The 15,424-nt window shown below is 35.0% G+C and overlaps 1 protein-coding gene across 1 annotated transcript in view; it reads left to right on the top strand.

Moving 5' to 3' along the window:
- The window catches only part of Kif19A (Kinesin family member 19A), a 62,987-nt gene that overhangs the window by 42,198 nt on the left and 5,365 nt on the right, over positions 1 to 15,424 (top strand). Inside the window, exons 4-10 of the mRNA XM_023173509.2 lie at positions 633 to 782; positions 5,963 to 6,264; positions 8,121 to 8,657; positions 11,692 to 11,911; positions 12,952 to 13,165; positions 14,087 to 14,225; positions 15,070 to 15,300. Coding sequence (XP_023029277.2) covers positions 633 to 782; positions 5,963 to 6,264; positions 8,121 to 8,657; positions 11,692 to 11,911; positions 12,952 to 13,165; positions 14,087 to 14,225; positions 15,070 to 15,300 — 1,793 coding nt within the window. The remainder of the gene's footprint in view (positions 1 to 632; positions 783 to 5,962; positions 6,265 to 8,120; positions 8,658 to 11,691; positions 11,912 to 12,951; positions 13,166 to 14,086; positions 14,226 to 15,069; positions 15,301 to 15,424) is intronic.

Genomic DNA, 15,424 nt, shown 5'->3' with positions numbered 1-15,424 from the left:
GTAATTCGCTTTTTTAATAATATATTTTTGACTGGGTACTATTTTGAATTAATTCAAAGGAAGATCTTTGTAGCAGTTTGGTAGATGATTAAACAAGGTTATTGCCATGTATTTTGGGCAACGTTCTGTTTTTTGGAGACGGTGATTCGGCACTTCCAGGATTGCTGCATTTCTTGTGTGATATCTGTTTCCCGGCGCTCTGATTGAGGCCAACTGTGTTTTGGCATATTTCAGTATGTGCATGATATACAAAAAATGGTAAGTCAGGATTTTCAGCTGTACAAATATATCCTTACAGCTTACTCTCCTGGCCACTCCAACGATAATTCTAACTACTCTTTTCTGAAGTTTGAGTACATTTAGATAGTTAAAGACACTTACCATTCTAGGTTGGGTTTCAGCACAGCTCTTATGGCTGAACTCCGTTTGTTCATTTATATTTATTATGTATCACGTATTATTACTCAATTGTATTATTTTGTGGAAAACGATGAATAGAGACATCTATTCTCCACAAAATTTCTGGAGATCAAATCATGAGGTGTAGTTTTTGAAATTACTATGGATCTTCATCAAGTAACGGCCGAAATAATCAGAAAAGCAATTTAAACTAATGTATCAATAATTTTTAGGTTACAATGTCATATTTGGAAATTTACAACGAACAAATCAGAGATTTACTAAATCCCCAGTCTGGTTACTTAGAGTTGAGAGAAGACTCCAAAGGAAGGAATATTCAAGTGGCAGGTCTTTCAGAAATCTCGACTACCTCGACTGATGAAGTAAGTGAACGTGAGAATATTTGTTTTCGATTTCAATATTCAATATTGTTCAAAATTTTCAGAGAATTAGTCGCATACAGAGTGCAGCATCTTCACCACTTGTAAATCTATAATGAAACCTCAAAAGCTGTTTCGCCTTTTGTTCGGTCCAGAGAAGTCAGTCCATTCTTCATATTGTTGACTCTCTTGTTATCCAACAGCCACATCAGGTTCACTTGATTGTTTTTTATGATTTGTCTCAGCGAATGATTGCAATGAATAAATGTCTGAAAGTATGATTTTCTGATTGAAAAATTATAGTGGTAATGTCAAGACATTGATGGAGTCGAAACTTCATCTAGAATGAATTAAAAGGGGTATATATTTCAGATAGATGAATTTTTGAGGAAGAATTGTTAAGGCTTTTTTTATACAAAAAAAAATTGGGAATCTTCTGAAGGAAGGAAGCAATCAATCAATTTCGAAAAGATGAGATGTGTAAATCATGCAAAGAAGTAACTTTCGGACACAAACTGAAAGACATATCAGAAATACGCGACGGACTGTGGCTGCTCATTATTTTGGGGTTCAACTCAGTACACCTTCACTGTTTAAAAACTATTTCATCTGGAGAACTGCGTTTATGTAGAATAAACTTCCTGAGAACGTTTTTCCAAATGAATATAATCTCCAGCGATTCAAATCTAACGTGAATCGCTACTTCCGCACAGGCACCGCTCTGAGAGCGCCTTAAGGATTTTACTGTAGTGCTTATGTTTTGTTCTGAAAAAAAATAATCATGTAGCAGATATGCATCACGTCTGTGATTATAGATGTCTTTCAGTTCCCCAAACAAGGTTACCCACGGAATCCGTTCTACAGCCACTTCAACATATCGATCTTCCAATGAGAAATTGTTGCAACTTTCATTTTCAAGTATCTTGGTGAAACCAGCGCCAATAAAATGAGTAAAAAAATATGTTAAACATTTTTTTTCTAAAAAAGACAATAATGATGTGGATAATGTAATAAAAGCTGAGAAATAATTTGGAAGGTCCTAGGTAGTAGTCATCATATCACTCTCTTCAGCAATCTACGGTATTGATTAGATAAAAAAATAATAAAATCGTTGGGCTTAGCGTAACCTGAGTAAATATTTAAATACTACTTTTGGTGGGTTTTTGCCTTTGAAAAGTGCCTGGGTGGCTTTTCGGTGTCCAACCACTGTCTTGAAAATCTCATGTTTCCATAGGGAATCCATTTTTAGTCACACGTGACAATCGTTTGAGTTGCGCAAAAGCAACCCCCGTGACTGTTTAAATCGTATTGAACCCACTTTTTGAGATTTTTCCAATACGTTTGAAACTGTCAAAAACCGCATGAGGGCTGACGCACAGTTCCCCGCCATCCCACGCACAGTTCCCCGCCATCCCACGCACCGTTTGTTAGGGGTCAGTCTTCACCAGGATCCTCAATCCCTCGTCCTGGATTTCTGTAGGTCGACCACTTTGGGGCTCACCTTCGAGGCTTAAATCACTGGAACGAATTTTCGCAAACTGATGTCAACGACATCATGAAGTAATGAGATGAAAAAAGAGAAAACATCAAAATTTGGAAAAAAAACTTACATCAATGTATAGGCTGCAACATTCTTTATCGATCAGTATATATCACGACGCAGTGCAATAAATATTTATTAACATATGAAGCTACAAAAACAGTTGACATTAAAACGAACAAACCTTTGGAAACAACCTTTTTTTTGGTACCTTGGGAGCTGTCTGACTTGTCCATTCAGTCCAAGTTTCCAGAAAACACTGCAGCCTCTTGGTCTTATTGCATTTATTCTCCCATCTTCTCATGTTACCCATTCCATCAGTCTCGTTCCCTGTACTAGTTTGTACAGGTTCCGTGTTGGATGTTCGTCATATTCTTCTGGACGTTATTTTGTACGTTCATATATTGCCTGCCTCCTGTGATTCAGTGCATCACATTCGCAAGATGTGATGTTGTACAGCCCCATTTTATTCAGGTGTCTTCTAAGCGGACAATGACCGGTTTTATGGTTTCTCGGACGGTTCTCTAACGAAGGTTCTACTGTGTTTGTTGCCAGGTACTTTTGTCCAGTACTCTGTGTGCTTCTTACTGGTCCACGTCCTTATCTGGTTTCGTACCAATGATTAACAACCCTATAATAATGACCAAAATATATTGATGTTAATTATTCACCGAATAAAATTTCAAGCTCAAAGCCCTCATCATAATTTACCTTCTTCTGAGCAAACCCACCTGCCTTTTAATCGTATGAATCCGTTATTGATTGATAAGTGTGGCGTGAAACATTCAAAAATTACTCTACTAATCATTATTGGAGTGATAATTGGATGTTTGCGCTATTTCGTGAACAATAATTGTTTACTGTACAGAAAAGTGGCATGTTTGTATTGTGAATGATTTAAAGCACAGCCACAGAACTGTGACAGTAAATCAATTATTGGATGGTTTGTTTGGCATGTCTGTGTAAATAGAAACTCTTGTCATCGTTGAAATATTTTGTATAAAATCCGGCATGACAGGATAACGTAGTTGAATAACTGACAGTTACCCTCTACTATTGCTTATTTTGTTTTTCTGGATAATCGTAATTTTCTATTTCTAACTTCAAAGTTGTCAACAACAAATATGAACTGAAGTTGAGTGAATATTACTTGAAATACATTCAAAATGAAGAGTAATTTAGGAAAATACTCCAAACGAATGATAAAATGAGTTTCAGTTTCTCAAATTTTTCATTATACTTTTCTTCAACTGTGAAAAAAAGTTTTCTTAGCCGTCGGTGTTGAGTTTTGAATAAAGTGACTGGAGATATAGGTACAATATACGAAGCTTGATTGGATAGGGATCAATTGTTCTGTTGAAAAATTACTATATCTCCCGCCAGCAATTCATAATATACAGTGTGTAAAAGCCAAATGGGAAAAATTCATCATTAACTTGGTAATGTGATGGTTCTCCATCCTGCTGAAACCATATCGTATTCACTGAAACTTGAGGGTTTTCTGGATCAGAATATAAATTTGCTAAACTTGGAATGGCATAATTTTGAAGTAGTGCCAAATAATTATCGCCATTCAAGTTGCCCTCAATGAAAAAAGGACCAATGATATGGTTTCCTATAATCGCTGCCCAAACATTAACCTTGTGAGGGTATTGCGTATGTTCTTCTCTCATCCAGTGAGGATTTTCCATTGACCAATAACGGCAATTTTGACGATTAGCATGGCCGTTGAGAGACAAAGTACACTCATCAGAAAACATAACGCCTTCTAATTGGATTATATTGTTATCCAACATGTCCATCATTTGACCACAAAAATAAGTTCTCTTATCAAAATCGTTTTCCATGAGCTCCTGAGTAGGTATCATTTTATAGGAAGGCATTTTATTTTCTTTTAATATGTTTACTATTGATGTATCGATAACATTGAAAACTATGTAAATCTGTTATTTTATGCATTTCCGTTAATCTAACCATTTGTCAGAATTGAAGTTGAATCTTAAATTAAAATACAGACAACTAATGTATAATAAAAACAATTTGACAAGGCGTTTTAAACTAACGTTGCCACCGAAATTATTTACAGTTTTTTTAAAGGATACCATCTAAAAAGAACATTGCTATGATTTTTGCTCACTTTCTTATTATCAATATCTCAACATGAAATACGTTTTGAGTATATTGCAATAAGTTTTGAGTGTAATTCATTGAATTTCGGTAACCACATGAATTTGATTTATTTTATTTTAATTGTTGCAATAAACTCAAAACCAATAACATTTTTGAATAGAGAATGAAGAGGCCTTTCAAACGAAATATCACAAGCTTATACTTCCTATTTAAAGAATTGGGGGTTGTACCTGTCATTTGACGGGGGTTGAAGGTAGGGCTAGCATTTTTCCGTTGAAGTAAATTTGATGTGCTTCGGGATTTTGTAAAAATATGTATTGTAACCGAAATAATGAAATTATTCCGTTTGTCTTTTACACACTGTATTAATTTTACCCAGAGGCTTGATAATCAATAAACTTTTTTCTATAAAACCATTTCACATACTGATGGATAGTTCAACCTTGTTGCACTACCTAGAAGTGGTAGGACTTTAGTAGCTGATACTAAAATAAACGGTAGTATTTTACTCGATTACTACAATCATTCGACTGGTTTATTCAGCTCTGATTTGATTCACTCATCACACATTGGATTGAACTGTCTGATAGTGCCCTTCAAAAAACTTTGAGTAACCAAAGATAAGTTGCTTAAAATCATCTACCTTCTCTGGTTCTCGTTCAGTTCAGTCTTTTCGTCGTTCATTATCTCCTACAAAAATATCTCAATGAGCGACAGGTAACATTTTTCTGTCAATTGTAGGACCGCACCTGCCCACTCTCATTATTTGCAATATTCGCAAATTTCTCCTGCAATAGATGCAGTCATTCATTTCCTTCGTCGCTCCAGATAACTAGGGACAAATCTCAATTTTTCTCTGGGATTGTTATAATCACAAATGATCTCGGACTCTGAAATGGGTATCCTTGTGACTTTCCAGCCATTCTCTGATTTCTATGATGAACTTGATATGCATCTTCTGGTTGGTGTCGCTGAGTGGCAAACCGAATTGTTGGATGATGTTGATTTCTACTTCAGTCATAAGCATGCACCTATTACTTCAGAAACAGCGTCCCTGTACTTCAGAATGAATAAAAACATCAGCTTGCCCAAGACTTTTTTATTTCAGGTATATTTTCCCGTCGTTGGTGGTGTTAAAAGAATATCCTCCTGCTACTTTTCTACATATAAAATGCCCTTTTATGACTCCCAGAGGTTGACACCTCGTCAAAGTGTAAATATCACACCATTCATAACAGCATCCATTTGCTCGTTCGTCATCCCTAAGAACTGATATCGATGTTTTCATTTCGAACCGTAGACTGATTGTAGTCTACTTTATCTCTTGAAGACGTCAACTAGGCTGGTAGAATGTATCTCAAGAATAGTGTTGCAGTTCTGGTGTTTGGTAACAGTGCTTTATTGAGACAAATCAAATTTGGCAATCCCTCAAGTAACCGTTCGAAAGTTTGCCCCTTCTCAGATCCGATCTGCTATCTATAAATGCCCACTAAAGCAGATATGATTTTTTCAGGTGATGCTCCTACTCCACAGAGGAAATAAAGCCAGAACCGTAGAACCCACAGCAATGAACAAAACTTCATCTAGAAGTCACGCTCTTCTTAGCGTCACGGTTCGCCATTCCATTCCTGTGGACAAGGAGGATCATCTACGGATGAGAGTGAAGAAAGGTCGCCTCTTCATGATCGACTTGGCAGGTTCTGAGAGAGCGAACAAGACAAAGAATAGAGGGAAGAGGTTGCAAGAGGGTGCTCATATAAATAGGTCTCTCTTGGCTCTTGGGAACTGCATCAATGCATTGAGTGGAGGTGCAAGGTGAGTAATTAACTGGTCGTCCATTATTATGACGAAGAAATGCGCAATTTACTAATGAAAATGGAGTATATAGATGTCCGCCAAAGGGAGCGGTGTGAAACGCATGAGCTAGCGAGTACTTTACTTTTTCAATTACTTCATGTGGCACTATTTGCGAAATGTGGCATGAAAATTATTTCTCATTTTAGTAAATACATTCAAATTCAAAAAATCTAGGTCGTATCTGATATGGCCTCCGTTCCTTGAGATAACAATTTACGTTGCTCTAGGTTCATTTGTTGGTTGAGTTGGTTTCGTTCTGAGAAATTTGAAATGTAACAAATATGTTTTATGAAACAAATTAACGCAGATGCCTAGTAAACCGCAAAGCATTTTTAGTAGTTCCTTCAAACGAAAAAACTTTTTCCTACAGCAATTTGTTTTGAATCCTAAATATAAAATGAACACATCAACCTTCAGTGCGTGAATGAATTTGCTACATTAGAACTAAGGAATTGTTTTTAGTAGGAAATAGATTTGAAATAAATACTTTTTTAGCTATGTGCGGCTTCATTGATATTTGAAGAAGCAATTGAAATATTTCAATTTGCTATTCTTTGGAATTTACCGTTTTTTCGTTAACCAGAGGAGAAAAAACGGATAAAATATCGGGATTTTCTCTTCGAACCCCGTAGACTCTATCCAGACCACTCTGTCATGATGATTGTTCTGATTATTGGAGTCCTTGATGAAATGATGTCCTTTCTACTCTCGAATCTTAAAATCATACCGGCTTGCCGCACTGAGGCAGAAATCTTAGCCGGACAGATGCAGAAGGCTGTCATTCTTGGCTCACTACGCTTGCTCAGGGCACATGATTCTCGGATCCAATGATCATTTATCCCACGGTGTAGGGAGTGGTCGTTAGTTGATAATGCTGGCGCGCCATCCCGAATGTATCGGGGCTTTGGGGGATAGGGCCTGACCAGCGCATACGACGGTATAAAAATAAAATGTATGCGATCAAAATATATACAACGAGCGGTACACAAAATATTGGCAACGTATTAGAACAGATATTGAATCAATCCACAAAAGAAATGAATTCTTGTGCGTTGGTACGCAATAAAGAAATAAAGAAATACATATATGTATAATTCTACTTCAAGTCCATGCACGTAGTATACAATGTAACTTACACATTCACACAATACAATTTGAAACTATAGATAAAACTAATTTTAGTAACTTTACAAGTATATCATCAATTGACATTATTTCCAAAAAATGTACGAATGGACAAACGAGGTGTTTCAAATATATGTTCACCGACTCATTTTTTGAATAGAACATACAAGTTGGCTTTTTGAATATGAAGTGGCAAACTATTGAATACTGTCGGTCCTAGAAACTGAAACGACTTTTGTCCTATAGATTTTGCGACATACAGGTTTATATTTGTCGTCGTAAACATATGTGTTATTTTATTGAGTTTTTTTTTGGTATTGTTCAAATTGCAGAGATTTATAAATAAGTTGTCTAGCATCCAGAATATTCTATTGTTTATATAGTGCTTCGGTTGCATATCTCATGTTTTTGTTAAACATTGACTCTAGGAATCTTCTTTGAATGACCTCGAGTGGACGTAGATACTTTTTTGAAACTCCTCCCCAACTCGCCATGCAATACTTATATGGCTTTGCACTAGGCTGAAATATAGAGTTTTTACATGGCTGAGGTCTAGTATGTCCTGAAAGAAGTGAAACTTATACAAGATATATCTTAATTGTAGTAGAATGTACTAGAAATATTTAGTTATATCCAATTTTTATTAGGTAACTTTACTGCTACTATTGTTTCAACTTTTTCTTTTACAGATATGTAAACTACAGAGATTCAAAACTGACCAGACTTCTGAAAGAAGCCTTGAGTGGAAATTGCAAAACTGTTATGATCGCCCACGTTTCACCTAGTGCTGCCCAGAAAGATGAATCGAGGAATACTCTTATTTACGCCGATAGAGCTAATAACATTACCAACAAAATAGAAAGGAATGTCTTGGATGTTTCTTATCATGTCACCCAGTACCAAACAGTGATCACTGAGTTACGTGATGAAATATCCCGACTACAGAATAAAATGAAGGAAGAAAGACCAAGATCGGCGGATATCAACAGGATGAATGCCGAACAAAGGAGTAATGAGGTGAAAAAACTCAGAGAACAAATTGTTGAGACTTTCAAAACGCAGATGAAGCTGAGGAGGAAATTAATGGAAATCGATTCTCATCTATTGGGATTGGGCATGGAATCCGAGAGGCAGCATGTGATAATTTCCCACTGGGAATCTAGAAATAACAAGCTCTACAAAAATAGTATTAACGAGTCTAGAGCACGAACTCAGCAGAATATGAGGTAAAATTGTATATTCATTGGTTCATTGGTATAATGCATATAATCCTATATTCGGTTGGCTGGAAGAGCTGAGAAATGAATCCTGACATTTGATGAGTTTTTATTTTCAACTAGTGACCCGATCGAACTTCGCATTGGTTGCAAACACATATACCCACACATTTTTTCGTCATAGTGTCTGTCACATCAGCTTTCAGATGAAGAAGGTTCCTGTTTCAAAGGCGTGCCTTTGAAGATATGAGGGCTAAAAGTTTGTTCCTTTTAGAACAGTCCAGAACATTGGAAAATATTTGTGACCACTCAATCAACATTCCAGAACATTTCGGAATAATATGGAATGTCGTGGAATGTTCGGGATTATTCTGGAACATTCTGAAAAATCCTGAAACATCCCATAATACATGGAATGAGCAAGGAATTTATATGGTGGGGCAGCTCTTTATGCCACATCTACGAAAAATATCCCCGTTTTCATCTGAAGGGACCTGAGTGAATTTCACTTCCTGAAATGTTCTAGAACAATCCAGAACATTTGAGAGTATTTGAAAGCATTTCACAATATCCTTGAACCTTCTTAAATGTTCTGGAATGTTCTGAGATGTTCGGGAACATACCGGATCATTGGTGTTGTATATTGGGAATGACTGGGTGAAATTATTCAATTGCAAGTAAAATATCAAGGTCCTTTATTCCCTCAAAACGTTTCCAATAGACTGCGAACATACAATATAAAAATAAAGGTAGCAACATGAAAAACATTGGTATTTCTTACTGAAATAAATAATATGGATATACCGGGTGATTAAATAGGTACATTTTCAATAACAGTATACCACATCCTCCACCATCAAATCAAAACTTAAAAGATAAAACATAAATTCGAAAATAATATTACTAATTCTATAGGTACCCTTTTCAGTTCAAAAAATATAGTAATTTAAAAAAAACAAAAACAATTCATTCATAGTTTAAACGCTCTGGTGGTTTTCTATTTCTTTTTGGTCTACTCACATCAGGTTGTATATCAATAGGTGAATTGTTTGAAACATTTAATTCTCCATGTACGAGCAGGTCATTATTCAAATCGGTTTTCTCTAGATTCCTATTCTCGGTGGAAACCCTACAATCTCGCAAACCATTTTGTAATTTGCATTTTCTAATTTGGTTAGTGTGACGTTTTCATAATTTGACGATTTCAGGAATTCTAACAATATAGGTACACTTACCAATAACCTTTACAACTATTGCCGGTATCCAAGTATATTTATTAATTACTCGGTAATCTTTTACAATGACTTTCTCGCCAATAACAAATTTCCTATCGATCTTTCCCCCGAAGTTTTCTATTTGCTTTTGTTGTCTATCCAAAACTCTCTTTTGAATTTCTAGTTTCCAGTCGGGTTTCAGACTACTGAATCTGGTTTTCAAATCACGCCCGAACATTAATTTTGAGGGTGAGACTCCTGTTGTACTATGAATACAATTCCTGTAATCAAATAGAAAATTATTCAATGCTGTGTTTATGTCAATATTTTTATTTCGTCCCAGAGAATTCTTCAGCGCATTCTTTATATTTTTGACGGTATTTTCGGCTGCGCCATTCGATTGTGGAAAGAATGGTGATGATGTAATGTGTTCAATATTATATTTTTATAAAAATTGCTGAAATTCAGCACTTGTGAAAGATTTCGCGTTGTCCGAAACTATAAGTTTTGGTAACCCGTACCTTGCAAATGTACTATGCAATGCTGAAATTGTGAAATTTGATGTGATATTAGAAGTAGGAAAAACTTCCACCCACTTTGAGTGAGCATCTAAAATTATGAGAAAATATTTATTTAGAAAAGGCCCCATGTAATCAATGTGAATACGAGAAAAAATTTCTTCTGGCCCTTTCCAAGGAATCAATGTTGTTTTTGGGGGGCTATTTTTATTCACTGAACAATTGTCGCAACTATTACATGTAAATTCTATATCTTTATTGATTCCCGGCCAAAAAAAATTCACTCTTGCAATTGATTTCATTTTTACTATCCCAAGATGTGACAAATGTAATTGCTCAAGCAATTGTCCTCTCAAACTTTCAGGTATAACAATTCTGTTATTCCACAACAATACTTCATTTTCAATTGTCAACTCATTTCGAATCATATAAAATTGTTTGAATTTAACATTTTTTTTCGCGTACTTTGACCACTCATTTTTCATAAATTTCATAACGTTTTGTAAAACCTCATCAAGTTTTGTAGACTCTTTGATGGAATTGAAATTTGTAGATATCAATTGACTCTCTGAAAAATAATTTAGGCATTTTCGATAAAAACTCATATGGGTAGCACGACTCAGTCATAATTCAACCAGTTCACACGACACATCAACAAATTAAACAATAAATCATCCTCTTAAATCACTTCATCATATGGAAATCCGTTCGAGTGTTTTTGAGTTTATTCCGTTCAGACAGACAGACAGACACGGCGAGGGACTTTGATTCATAATATGAAGTGATCTATATTGTGATATTTTGTCATGATATTGTGATAGTATATTACGTACCGAGTAGGATAAGAAGTCAATTACCCACGAGCGAAAAATTGTAAGCACGAGTGCGATAATTCGCGAATTGACGTAATTGGCCTTATCCTCGTGGTGCATACTATACTTTTTCTACGACGGACCATAGGAAGGAATGGTACCATATATTTGTTTGAGATTATGGCTTTGGAGGATGAACTCATTCAGTAAGTCAGTCAGAACTCTTGAATGATTTAAAAATTGGTGACAGTATTTCCTACAAATTATTTTATTAGGGTTCATTTTTGTTATAATTATGTACATTTGTAGTTATATGACTACAATTATTTAATGTTATTCCGCTATTGATGTGGGTGGAAGACGATCGCCATCAATTTAGAATACACGTGTATTCTAAATGAGCCAAACACGTAATGATTAGTTTGAAATGGAGGGAGTAGAAAAACTAAATTATTATTCCATTTCGATTGTTAGTTGAATGAATCGCGGTATTTTGTAGGAGACGAAATATCTACACCTCCGATGGATTTAGATCTGCTGGTAATGAACAAGATGATTCTGTAGATGCAGATGTAGAAATGGAAGGAGAAGTTGCTGTCCAACAAGCTTGGGGAGAATTGGCTGATATCGAAAGAGAACAGGATAGATGGTCAGAGCTTCGAACTCATATTGAGCAGAAGCTGGAAGTTTGCAGACAGCGGGGTGTTGCATTGGAAGATGTGAGTATTGTGGTCATTTAAGTGATATATGTCATTGCCAAGGGGAATATCTTGGTAACAACAAATGCTTGGACTCGTTCCAAAATAAAGTTGGTGAAATCAAAAGAGGATATGATAGAACCTGATTACCTTTCTCCTATCCCATCACTAATTCGTAACTTCGAATGGTAAGTTCTATCTTCATATATTTTTGGAAAGCCCACTAGATAGTAACTATTTTTCAGTGGTTTACAGCTCCAATAATTTTTATACTCACAAAACTGAGTTGATAGTTTTACCTACTTCGTTTGACACTATCTCTCATTCAATAAGGTTGAAGTAACTCACTTGGTTTGCTAAAAATCATGACGATTTTTAGAAATTAGCATGGCCACAAACTATGTTTATCCAAGTTGTACAAGATGAAAAGTATTTAATCATGTTTTTGTTGGTGCTAAATCTGAAGATATTCACTCCAAAAATAATTTATTTCAAAATACAATAAATATTCAATTGATACTGATGAAACTATCATTCAAAGGAGCCCGTTTTCATATGTTTGTATCACTTTAGTAGAATATTTATGCGATTATTAAGTTCTTCAACTGAAAGAGGTTTCCCAGACATCAAATCCAATAGGAAAAAACATGAAAGGGTGTTGGTTGAGAATACAACTATACTATAATAGTACTTCAATTTTTTTCTCAGAAAAGTTTTTTTGTCCAGATTTCCATTATTGCACAAGGCTGGTAAAAGTTCATATTCACATTGACCTTTTGACGGTGATGACTAATGACTTTGATTTATTCAAGATATCATTAATTCCGATATGAAATAGATAGTAGCATAAAGTAGAACTTTTTTTCATTTTTTCATAAGCTCTAATAATATTTTTTTTCAGGAAGTTTTTGTTAAGTACTAAGACACTTAATTTGTTAGGAAAAATTCAAGCAATTTTTTTTGGGTAATAATGGGAATCTCATTTTCACTAAGGATTACTTTTTTATCAAGGACTCTCATTATATATCCAACAATGTTAACATATGAATTTGAATTTGCAGAAACTCCCATCTTTGTTGTCTTCAGATGACGAGAGGGAGATCCTAGCCCTCATGTGTAGGGTACATGAATTAGAGGCCGATAAAATGGCACTTCAATCTGAAAGACTGGTCAGGCAACATGAACTGAAAAGGAGAGATCTATTGATTCTGCGATATGATCGGCAGCGACAAATTTGTGAGGAGATAATCACTAGACAGCGACAACTGATTGAAGGTGAGGTGGATTGTATTTATGATTGAAAATATGAACAGATATAATCTGTTCCACCAATCGAGTTGATGTTATCTGAATATCAATTCCTAGACTCTCTCACATACCATAACAATCGTCTTGATATATTGGCGCGTCTTTCGAATATGATCACTATTGGCCCATTCATAGCCATCAGAGATATTGATTTATCGAAGATGAATTTCAAGAGAAAAAGTGAAAAATAAGTTTCTTCTCTAGGTAGTATATTGTGTCTTTATGATAGTTCTTATGCCATACTTTACTATTTTCTGACTTTCTATCGTGGAAATATAGTGTTACGCAACGCTGCCAACTATATCCGTTCGTCAAGCTTGGGCGACATAAGATTTTTTGGTTTGTGAAAATCCAATATGGTTGATGCATCGAATTCTCTTCGGAAGAAGTTTTGATAGCTAGTTTTGTTTGATCAGCATACTTTATTCAACCTATTATCATATAATAAATAAAAAAATAGAATAAAAATAAACTAAGACATAACATATTTTTAAAGGATCTAGGCTTCACAGACACTTTTAATAAGAAAGGAAAGTCAAAAGCTCAGAGTTGTCTCCACAACTTTTGGGTAGTGTAAGGGACTTTGAGTTCTATTTTTTTTTCATAACTTTGGAGGACATGGTCTTCTTCGAGAAATTACTCTATTATTTAACTTCTTTTGATGAACCTCCAATTCTTACAGATGAAACAAGAAACTGAAATTTTTTTTGAAATATTTGTTAGTGATATCCCATTTGAAAATATTCGTTCTCAAAATTTGAAATCATGAAACTCAATTCTTTACTTATAATTAATTCAGTCAGAAAATCAAGTCACATCGATATTTATTTTCATTCAACTGTTTGTCTGTACAGATTCATTTCTTACACTCAACAAATATTTTTCCAGAAGGAAAACTCAAATTGCCGTCAGATTTACAGGAGCTTTATCAAATGTATCAACAAGAGATCCATGCTGCTACATATACAGACTTTGGACTACCAGATGCTCTGCTCACACCTGATAAGTTGCCGCCCATCAGCAAAGTGTGAGTGTTATTTTCCAGAATATATCTTGGAAGAAACCTGATATCCCTGAAACTGTCTGTAAAAATGATAACGAATTTATTCTCCCCAAGAACACAGATGTATATAGTAGGGTAAAAGTAATTCAAAACTGGAACTTAACGTACGAACAAAAGAAAAAATAAATAATCAGAACTGAAACTGGCAAGGACTGAAATATTTGAGTATACTTCAATAGTTTTAAAGCAAGAAAAAATATTAATTATGGAGATGTTATACATGAATACACATATCAGAAAACATCAGTTGCCCATATGAAGCAATAAGTACTTATCGGAATTGTTTCGAAATCCTTGTTGGTCGTTTTTGGTAGCACATTGAAGAAGTTGATATCATCAATGAATTGAAATCTGCCCAACATTCCATTCTCATTATTTTCAGGTTTTTTTTTTGGTATTTTGTTGGTCCTTATCAATTTTGAATATTAGATTGAGTTATTCACCTTATAATTCCATTTATATTACAAATAATCAACTCACAATATTAACAACTCAGATTTACATTATTAATGTTACGCTTGGTCTTTGGGAAGAACTAATAATTATTGCTCTCATTTTACATATGAGCATTGAATGGACTTCCATTTCCCGACGATTAGAAAATGTACAAATGTAGTTCATTTTAAATGTGACTATTTGATACTAATATGAACAAGGTTCAAGTTCCTGATTGAAATTTATAATAATGAATTTAAATGTGATTTTCATCAAAATTTTTTTCAGAATGCCATAATTCCCTTGTGCTCCCCTAATATATTTGGTTTTATCTTGAACCATTTCTATTATCATCAATATCTATGTTTTTCAGGTACAGTGATCCGATTTTTAGGCGACAGCCTACCACAGATTTGAGTGGAAGTGACGCAAGCGCTCCTTCGCCCCCCTCTTCAGCGGAATCCGGCGAAGATCTTTTACCAAATACCAGCACTTCCTCTATCGATAGGGTGATGGGTCATCCTATAACCAGACCAGGTTTGGTGATGAAACTTCCTCCCCTTCCTCCCAGTCCACCGGTTAGATTGGGAAAAACAGCTTCTAGGTGAGATTTTCCATTTAATAATTTTCAAATATCATTCAGTTTCCTCCCTCATTGATTCCACTTCCACATTTTGTCGTTGAGAATCAGTCTAAGTCCATAAGGAGCAGGCATATAGGAGCGATCA

The sequence above is a fragment of the Leptinotarsa decemlineata genome, unplaced genomic scaffold (genome assembly GCF_025532065.1).
Source record: "Leptinotarsa decemlineata unplaced genomic scaffold, Ldec_3_MD MMD2_tig00026282_RagTag_RagTag, whole genome shotgun sequence".
Lineage (NCBI taxonomy): Eukaryota > Metazoa > Arthropoda > Insecta > Coleoptera > Chrysomelidae > Leptinotarsa > Leptinotarsa decemlineata.
Note: the sequence above shows the minus strand (reverse complement) of the source record. Positions and strands in the feature narration are given on the sequence as shown.